The sequence below is a fragment of the Lactuca sativa genome, chromosome 6 (assembly GCF_002870075.4).
Source record: "Lactuca sativa cultivar Salinas chromosome 6, Lsat_Salinas_v11, whole genome shotgun sequence".
Taxonomy (NCBI): Eukaryota; Viridiplantae; Streptophyta; class Magnoliopsida; order Asterales; family Asteraceae; genus Lactuca; species Lactuca sativa.
Genome location: NC_056628.2, coordinates 4,565,107 through 4,575,947, shown reverse-complemented (window position 1 = coordinate 4,575,947; position 10,841 = coordinate 4,565,107). Strand labels below are relative to the sequence as shown.

General features: G+C 32.7%; 1 protein-coding gene across 1 annotated transcript; it reads left to right on the top strand.

Annotated features, from left to right (window-relative positions):
* Nucleotides 1-2,458: 2,458 nt before the first annotated feature.
* Nucleotides 2,459-5,471, top strand: LOC111886881 (scarecrow-like protein 6). The gene is made up of 2 exons (XM_023883122.3): nucleotides 2,459-2,663; nucleotides 3,223-5,471. The coding sequence occupies exon 2, from the start codon at nucleotides 3,223-3,225 to the stop codon at nucleotides 5,260-5,262; it is 2,040 nt and encodes a 679-aa protein (XP_023738890.1). The 5' UTR covers nucleotides 2,459-2,663; the 3' UTR covers nucleotides 5,263-5,471.
* The last annotated feature ends 5,370 nt before the right edge of the window (nucleotides 5,472-10,841 follow it).

The window sequence follows — 10,841 nt, the reverse complement described above, 5'->3', positions numbered from 1 at the left end:
AATCAAAGAAGGGGTGAAGTGGATTCAAGATGCAAATGCAGAGATTGATAAGCTTTGTGTAGAATGGGATCATCTAACATATGTTGTTGGAAGTAGAGAAGATTTTATCGGCCGCGAACAAAATATGTATCCCTTTCAATTTCCTAATTTGTGGAAACTAATATAAATATGTATTACGATTTGTAATGACCTTTTATACTGATGTCAATGAAAAGCATTACCATTTTAGATAACCCTGTTTTTACATATTTGAGTTTCAAAAGACAGTACAATATTTAAAGCTAGAGTACATTTATAGGATAACCGGGAACTTACATTTGATGCAAACTAGCCATGTCTACATGATTTTCAAACAATTCCATGTAAGTCTCAATTTGGCTAAATCCATTATCAGTCATTTGGACTCGATCTTCTATTGTTGAAGTTGTCTAACATGCTTCTTCGATGATGTCCTTTGTGTTCACAAACTGTCGTATATCTTTAGACATCGTGATGACGAACATTTGCATATTATACAATGCTAGTTTTCTCCGCTCCTCGGACGCAAAAGCGGCAATAGGATTTCTAGTATTATCATTTGTTGTTTCACACATTGATAATCATGAATCATTTAACTAGACATCGTTGCTGTCTTCAAAGCCTAGTATTTAATATTATATTGGCATCTAACCCATATCGATCGAGTCACTAGATGTTGGAGACTAAAAATTATATATATATATATATATATATTAATATGCACATTAAAAACCAACTTGCATAACCGTATCCAAAAATAAAACTAACTTGCTGAAACATATCCTTATAAAAAAATTATTTGCAGCTAGTCTATAATAATTGGTTTGTCTGAACTTACTCTGGTCCCATCTTTCGGAGTCATATCTGTTTTTAGTTTAAGATTTAACATCTTTTCCGATTTCTTTCTTAATTTTCTAGGTGTCTTTGGCCGTTTATTTTATTTTCTGACTCATCCCAAAATTTCAACAACATTTTAATACATTACCATAAAAATAAAATAAAAAACTTATTACAAATTTTTGTAATTCGATTTTACCTTTATCATATATAAATTTGAAAGCTCCTCTAAATGGAATACAACATTTTCATCCATAAAAACCACTTTTTTAACATCCCTGCAAATTCATCTTTGGACTAATACATGTTATTAAACAATATCATACACGAAAAAGTAATAATGAATATTAATTCCAGAGTGTCAATCCAGAACATCATTCTGGAATTGATCATCGTGTTTTAGACTAAGTTCTTCGTATTTTAGATGTATACTACCATTCCAGATTTCCTACAAAACTGATTTCCGGACTAAAAAACTAATCCTAAACACAATATAAGATACTTATATGGGTCTCATATGTGTAAAACAAAAAAAAACATACAAATAATAGATATTTCAGACTCGTTCTTCGTATTCTGGAGTTGTTCTACGCATTTCCAAATACATATAGTAGTGTGTAAACACAAATGCAAGTAACTTAAAGAGTAGAAGTTACTTGATTTGACGAATACATGTTCAAAACTTTGTCTGAAATGCGAGTAGAACAACCTTCGGAGTTGCAAAATCCGGAACACTTATTCCGAAACTTTTTTTGTGTGAGGAGTCCATATATATAATATTAAACTACAATATTTGGCTTAGACCATTTTGTTCGAGTTCAGAATGCCTGTTCTAGACTTTGTGGTAATTTTTCAGAAAAATAAGTTATTGTTTTTAAAATACCATTAAAAAGTGGTTAAAGTACTTAATTTCTTTAAAAATTAACTATATAATATAATAATGTATTTTGCTATTTATTAACTAAGTATTAGAAGACTAGATATCACATTTTATTTGAGAATTCTTATAAGACAATCCAAGCTTCAAGACGATGTTAAAGATACAGGGTGTGTTTAGCAAAAACAGCTGTTAGCTAGAATTGGTTAGCGGGTAGCTGGTAGTGGGTAACAGGTAACATATAGCGGGTAGCTGGTAGCGAGAAGCTGTAGCTTTTATTTGTTATATGAGTCTTTGGCAAAAGTAGGTGGAAGCTTTTGAAATATATAAAATAATATATAAGGATAATTGGTTAAAAATAAATAAATATATAAATATATTTTTAAGGGTAATTACGGAAATTGATTTCAAAAGTTCAGTAGCGTTTTGTTAAACGTTAAATGAAAGAGTTTTTAGATTTGGAACATTTTGTTTAAACTAAAAGCTAAACGATCGTACTGTTTCGTGGCAAACATGCCATATACTTGAAAAATCAAATTTAAAGCTTTTACTTGAAACAATATAAAAAGACAATATTTTACATGAATGATATGGATTAGTTATACAAAATTTGTTGTATTTAAAAAAAAAGAAAAAAAAACATTCAAACATTTAACCATGTCATTTTCCAAGGAGTTTTTATTTTTAGTACTTATTATTTCTTGATGTACACATCCATCCATGACAGGAAACAAGACGGGACACCACAGGACTCCTACAACAGGATAGAAGGAGAGACCAAGTGAAAGGCCAAGAACTGAAAAGACCCACACTTTCTCTCTAATTTCTAGAGAGAGAAACAAATACAGTAGAGAGAGAAAGTTTTTATTTGGAAGCAGAAGCAAATTCATTCTTCAAAGATGGAGCTCGAATGATGATATGAAGATAAAAGGCTTGTTTTTTTTATTTTTTTCACCAACTCTTTCGTTTCTTCATGACTTCAAATCTCAAACAAATCACAACACCCACAATTTAAAAAAAAAAAAAAAAAAATCTGGTTCTTATTATTATGCTTTTAATTTCTTTCTTTTCGGTGGGATTTGATTGTTTTCTCTCTTGCTTATTTATTGAGCTCCAAATCTTTAAACATCATCATCAAGATTTCTTGAAAACTGTTCTCATTCTTGTTAATTTATTTATTTTTCTTTTTTTTTTGGTCAATTTAAAGCTCATTTTGAACACATCTCAAAGCTCTAAATCTCACGAACCCATAAATATTTATTATTATTTTTGAAATAAAAGCAATCTTGATTACTCGAAAGCTGTTCTTGTTCTTATTATGTTTGTTAATTTCTCATTTTCTTTATGTGTTTAATGAAATTTCCCTTTTTTGGAACGGAAAACAATCAAGATTTGAACCCATCCGAAAGCTAAAAAATCTTGATAACCCAAAAAAAATGTGTTGTTATTTTGTTTTTGTGTAAATAATTTTTTGTTTTCTCGATGAACAGATGATGAGAGGTATGCCATTTGAAGTTGCAGCTTTTCAAGCTTTAACAGGATCTAATAATAAGTTTAAAGAAGGCAGTTTTGGCAGCAACAACAGTAATGAACCCATCTCTGTTCTCGATACACGGCGGAGTCCAAGCCCTTCCACCTCAACCTCCACCTTATCCTCCTCCTTCGGCGGCGGTGGTAATGGCTGCACCACCACCACTGCTCCATCGCTAGGTGTCCCTGACCCTGACATTAACAACCACCATCACCTTCAACAAAAATGGCCGGATTCTGTTCCGCAGGAAATGTGTATGTCTGGGTCTCTGGCAAATATTAGCGGTGAAGGTGGCCGGAAAGATGAGTGGTCGGAGCTACAACCCATCCCTGCGGAATTTGAGCTTCAACAACGAAGATTCGGAGTTGGATTGGAAGATTGGGAAAGCTTGTTATCTGAATCTGCGGCTTCTCCGGCACAAGACCAGTCTCTTCGGTGGATCTCCGGCGACTTTGATGACACATCTTTGAGTCTTCAACAGCTCTTGCAGAGCAACCAAATTGACCAAAATGCCCCTCCCGCCACCACAGTTTCTGAAACTCCGGCGCCTCCAAATTTTCACCCACAAAACCCACTGTTCTTCCCCTTCTCTAACCCTGATCAAAACCCTCCTCCGCATCTAACGCCACCGCCGCAGATACAGTTCCACCATCATCAGGGTCTCGTAAAAGCTCCGGTCTTTCACCAGGGTCTTCAGAAATCTCCGGTGTTCCATCAGAATGTTCAGAAAACTCCTGCTTCCGATCTGGGGCTTCAGAAGCCTTCGGTTAATCAGGGTTTTCAGAAAGTTGCGATTTCGAATCCGGGTCACGAGTTACAGCTCAAGAAACCATTAATGGTCCCTGGAACAAAACAAGGACCACCGGCCCACCAGCAGCACCACCACCCCCAGCAGCAGCAGCAAAACCAGCTTATCTGTGACCAGCTATTCACCGCGGCTGAGCTAATCCTATCTGGGAACTTCACACACGCGCAAGGGATATTGGCGCGGCTCAATCACCAGTTCTCCTCGGCTCCGGCACCACATAAGCCTTTACAAAGGGCGGCTTTTTATTTCAAGGAAGCAATGGGATCTCTAATCTCAAATTCAAATCCCAACAAAATCACTCAACCCTTTAATGGCGTCTTCAAGATGGGAGCTTATAAATTGTTTTCAGAAGTTTCTCCGATCATTCAGTTCATAAACTTCACTTCAAATCAAACAATTCTCGAGGCTCTTGGTGATGCTAAAAACGTTCACATCATTGATTTTGATATCGGATTCGGTGCACAATGGGCTTCCTTCATACAAGAGCTTCCATCAAAAAACAACAATGGCGGCGGTGGTCCCTGTTCTTTGAAAATCACTGCTTTCGCGTCACCTTCAACCCATCATCCAATCGAACTTGGACTCATGCACGAAAACTTATCACATTTCGCTCATGAAATCGGGATTTCATTCGAGCTTGAAGTTGTCAACTTTGATTCGTTCGATCCAAGGTCGTTTTCAGTATCTGGGAATGAAGCCATTGCTGTTAATTTCCCAATCTGGTCAGCTTCCACTCACTTATCCGCCATTCCTTCCATTCTCCATTTCGTGAAGCAACTCTCCCCAAGAATCGTGGTTTCACTAGATCGTGGGTGTGAAAGGACGGATCTACCCTTCCCACATTATCTTCTCCAGGGTCTCCAGTACTACGAAGTTCTCTTAGACTCCATTGATGGTGGGAATGTTGTTTCAGAGATATCAAACAAGATCGAAAGGTTCCTTTTCCAGCCTCAAATCGAAAGCATGGTGTTGGGAAAACTTCAAATCCCTGAACCAATGCCCCATTGGAGGTCACTTTTTACAGCTGGAGGATACTCCCCTGTTCTTCTAAGTAATTTTGCAGAAACTCAAGCAGATTGCGTGGTGAAGAGGATGCAAATTCAGGGATTTCATATTGAAAAGAAACAGGCATCGCTTGTTCTTTGTTGGCAGAATCGAGAACTGATGACTGCGTCAGCTTGGAAGTGCTGAAATTGGATTTTAATGGAAGATATATAAAGATCTAGAGAGGTTTTAGCGACAACAACTTTCAGCTCTTTTGATCATCCTCATCATCATCAACTCTGAATAAATATTTGAATTAAATGTTGTTCTGTGCCTCTCTTCTAATGATCGTGTAGACTGTTTATTGACTAGTAATTGTGTTTTTTTAACATGAAACTTGTTGATTTCGCTGCTTTTATCTGTTTTTTGATGTTGATATTTGTGTTTGATGTTTGGTATTTGTGTTTGATGTTTGATGGTGATGGCGCTAAAAATCGTCAATTTGAATGTTTGAAGATGAGATTATTTGTTCGTTTTTCTACCTTTTTTTTTTTTGGTGTTTCGATGTTAGTTTTTTTTTACTGGATACATACATTTTTTTTTATCAAAGAAACCCAAAAAATAACATTTTTTTGGGTTAATGACTTACAAGTTATAAGGTAAAGACAATTTAAGTTTTGTTCATATTTAGTCTTATTAACTTTTATTTTTCCTTCATATGTTACTATTGAAATTGTTTGGAATGTTTACATTAGATCGATGGTTGATGTAGGTTTTAGTTGTTCAATGGTAATATTTGAAAAAAAAAACATAAGATAAACCTTCTTTATATACACACCAACCGATCATATGAAAAACAAGTTCAATTATTTGAAAAAAAATAAAATAAAAAACTAAATATAAATAAAATCTAAATTATATAAGTTATAAATTCTTATCAATTTGGCTTTATTTATGTTTTTCTTTTATTTCTTGAACTGTGTTGTTATTTTCATAGTCTTTAATGGAAAGAACAAATAGGTTAATAGGGTCTTACTTGTTTATCTAATTTTTTTTTATTATTATATAAAAATAGGGCAGGTTGAAAAAATCAACGTAGCCTTTGGTAGGACGTGAAGGGTAATCTCGTCTTCTCACACAACATTATTATTCAAATACCCAATTGCTCATTATACAACACATTTTTTTGTGTAATGACGTATTTAAAATTGGATTTATCTTTTTTGCTTGTATTAAACCAGACACGTTAACGTGTTTAATTTATTTAATTTAGAGTATTTTATGTGGATGGTGGTGGTTTTCATCAGATTATTATATAAACATAAAAAATTACTATCTATTATTAAATAAACAATATAGATTATAATATAAATGATAGGAACATGGGACGATAATTTATGTACATTTTAATCTAATAAAATAACATTACATGACATCGTTGTCGTTGAAAACAAACATTTATATAAATCCTTGCCAAACAACCTTGATAATCGTTATAGATTTGGACTAACTCTATATTTAATTACTAATTATCTGTAATTGAATTTGTTTTTGACTTTTAAATAATGATTAGGGTAGAGGAGATCCATCCCTCCCACCCATCTCAAACCAATTATTACATTAGTTTTTCTCTTTTCTATTTTTTTTCATTTTCTTATGATTAGTTTATTTATTTATACTTCAAATATTACTATGATATTATATATGTTGTTTATTGTTATTCATTTACATATTTATTTTGTTAATGCTAAAAGTTCGGTTCGTATTGATTTGACCAAAATTTTGCTTTTAAAAAGAAATACCAAAGAGTCAATCTCACATAAGTCATACGTTTATGTTGTAACACATATAATAAAAACGTCTCTTTATCTTTGAAACTTCCCATTCGATACTACGTGCATGCTATAATAAATTCAATCATATCATAGCTAAAGTTACTTAATTTTCTATGTGTGTATTGACATTTGAATATAAAAGTTGTTTATAGTTTTTATGCAATTTATGAATGTTTTTATGTTTTGTAAATTTTTTAAACTGATGTTGTTAAATTAAATTTTAGTGTTTTTATTTACATAAAAGTATTTATATTAAAATAGAAAAGGAAATCCGTGATTCCCTCCAACGGATCCCCGATACCTGTTGAAGGCAGGATAGAGATTTATTTATAATCCCTGATGATGATCGAGATGAGTAAGGGGATTTGAATGAGGTTTCGGACAGTGACAGACGCAAAACATTTGACTAGTGGTGGCACAAAAAAATAATAATAATGACACTCATATTTTGAAGGTGTGACACCAAATAGATAAAAACTTTTTTTTTGCACTCTGTGGCTGAATCGGAGGAGTAGTAACCTTGGACCCCCGGGCACTACATATGTGCGCCAATGGTTTCAGGGATGGAGATGGCTATACATAATGAGTTATGTTGTGCAATAGGATGCATGAAATCAAGCAAACCAAAGTTTAGGGAGCTCATACCTATAGAACTGGTTATTACTAATTTCTTCCTTGTAGGTTTATGAAGCATAAAGTCATTAGTTAATATGATGTCATTACCAATTCTACCCTTCTGGTCTATCAACCTTTGGATAATTAGGCACTATGATGTCATTATCAATTGTTCCTTTTTCATTTATCCTTTGGGTCACTAGGCATTATGATGAAATTATCGATTCTTTTCTTCAGGTCTATTAACCTTTGGATCATTAGGCACTATGATGTCATTACCAATTATTCCCTTCAAGTCTATTAACATTTAGGTCACTAGGCACTATAATGTCATTACCGATTCTCTCCTTCAAGTGTATTTAAATGTGGGTCATTATAAACTATGATGCAATTACTGATTCTTCCCTTCAAATCTATTTTGGTCCATTAGACATTATGATATCATTGTCAATTCTCCCCTTAAGGTCTATTAACCTTTGGATCATTAGGCACTATTATGTCATTACCGATTCTTCACTTAAGGTATATTATCGTTTTGGTCACTAAGAACTATGATGTTTTACCGATTCTTCACTTATGGTACATTAACCTTTGGATAATTTGGAACTATGGTGCATTAGGCCGGAGGGAGTGGTACCACACTCCCTTTTTTTGCCAGACTTTCTTACCACACTCAAGGAGTGGTATTCCATAAAAAGAGAAAAGAGAAAGAAGAGAGAGATAGAGAGAGGGAGGAAGAGTGAGAGAGAAATGAGCACTCTATTTTTGGCAGCACACCTCAAACCGCATAGGGGCGGTGTTTACTGCGGTTTCACATGCCACATAGGCTGCAACCGCACTTCACTCCCTCTGGTCTTACTGTTGCTTCCTTTAGTCTTGCTTAGGCTGAAACCGTACTCTGCTCCACTCTTAACCTTTAGGGAGGAGGGAGTCGTTCTCTCCCAACCCACTGGACCCAGTGTCACATAAATTTTTGTCTTTTCTTTTTTTCATCTTTCCCAACCCATAACACACATAAGTCCTATCTTTCTCAACCCACTCAAGTAAAAAAAAAATACAAAACAACTAATGTATAAGTTTTAAAATACATGGTACAAGAGAAAATGAGAGAAAAGAAGTAAAGAGAGATGATGAAGTGGGTTAGTGAAACCAATTAACCAACTCATTGAAGCGGGAGTGGTACCACCGATAACTCTATTGCTAATTAAGATTTTACCTTTGATTGTTTTATATTTTTTTTAATTGAATGAGTTGAATGAGTTCAAAAAGATAGGGTATCCGTGTGTTGTGAGTTGAAAAAGATAAAGAAAAATAAAAGAGAAAAAATGATAGTGACAGTGGGTTCAATGGGTTGGGAGGAAATGACTCCATCCTCCCTTAGGTCACAAGGATCTATGATGCCATTACCAATTATTCCTTTAAGGTTTATTAACATCTAGGTTATTAGGCATTATGGTGTCATTATTGTTTCTTACAAATTTGTGTAGATATTTTAATTATACCTTTCATCAAGTTTATATGTTTGTCTTCTGTGTTGTAAACGTTTTTGTTGAAAAGTAATTTTAGTGTTGCTCTTGTTTTACTTGAGAACTTAAAATATTTTCAAATTGTTTCGTTAACATATTTGAACTATCCTATAAGTTTTTGGATGTGTTTTCAACGCTTCTTTCTCATCACTTATTCCTTTAAGCTCAATTTTTGTTATCCTTACCTAGTTACCTCATAAATCATTTCACTTAACTTGATTCATAAGAATCCACCATCTTAGTTATCACTCATACAAATATGTTAATTGATGTTTTGAAATAATGTGAAAAAATTCTTCCTCGTGTTTACCGTAACAAACAAGTTTGCTGGCTCTAAAGAACCTAAATTTTATTGTAGTTGCATTATGGCATGTTCAAATCAAGATTGTCAAAATCGTGATCTTGATCGTAGGATCGTATGATCCTACAGTCCTAAGTATTGTGGAGAGAGAGAGAGGGAGAGAGAGAGAGAGAGATATCTGGAAAAGACTAAAATACCTTCATGTGCAAGTCACGTTAAGAAGATTAACGGGCTGCAACATAACGTTCGTTAGGTCAAGGAACCAAAAACTGAATCAAACAATGAAATAGAGACGAAAAATTGCACCAAATTAATCTTCTTTACTTAAGGTGATACTTCAAACCACATCGACGACGCTGTAATTTACTCTCTATACAATATAATAAAAGAAGAACCTACCACCGTCAACATTAAGTCAAATCGATACATGATCTATTAATATACAAATATATTCAAGATAAAATGAAGCTTCATACAGTAAAACAAAACATGGAGGAAACTTAAACATGCTTAAAATTGAGCTACACCAAAATAGAAAGGTGCTAATGGTATAGTGTCATTGCCAATTTCACATGTAAATTTAAAATATTCCGGAATCATTGAAATGGCTTGTCTCATTAAATTTGCATATTACGTGTCCTATTTGAAATCTTATCAAATTTCACATGCAAACTCAAAAAATTCCAAACATTTCATTCAAAAATTTCCCTCTACAAATTCACATATTATCTTTTTATTTTTATCTGTTAAAACTATCAAACAAATAATATCTATAGACTATGAAAACAATTTCATTTAAAAACTGAAACTAATTCAATTTATGTAGTTATATCAATTGAATAATACATATTAACTAATGTTTTTTTTCCTAATTAAAATTACGTAATAACTGATCAAACAATGAATAAATTAAAAAAATACAAATATAACAAAATGTATTATATGACTACTAGTATTTGATTATTATATAATAATTAAAAAACGCATGCATATTTAGAATGTGAAAACAAATTCATATAGCAATTTAAAACTAGGCGGTTTAATATAAATCATAAAAAATAGTTTAATTTATTTTGTATTTAGAAAATTATAATCGGCCTAATAACATATAGAATAAGAATTATATATGATATACAGTAACAAACAAAAAAGATGTCAAATAAAGTGTCTAAATAAAATATTTAACGGAATAATGAATCTATGTATTTTTGTCATTTTGTTTAAGTTTTACAAGTAGTTCCATATTTTTGTTAGAGCATTATGTTACATAAATTTTCATCCAACGATTTTACTAAAAGCTTCTAATATGTTGGGATAGTTTTTTTTTTTTCATAGTAATAATTTTCGTGGGATAGTTTTTGACTTTTTCAAATATTTAAATATTACTTTCTTGGATTATAGTTTTTATTATAAAATAAAGTAAATTTTAGCTTTGTTTTATTTCATGTAAAATAAAAAACTATAAATTTCGATAATACATTACAAGCATAACTTTTTTATTTCATAAAA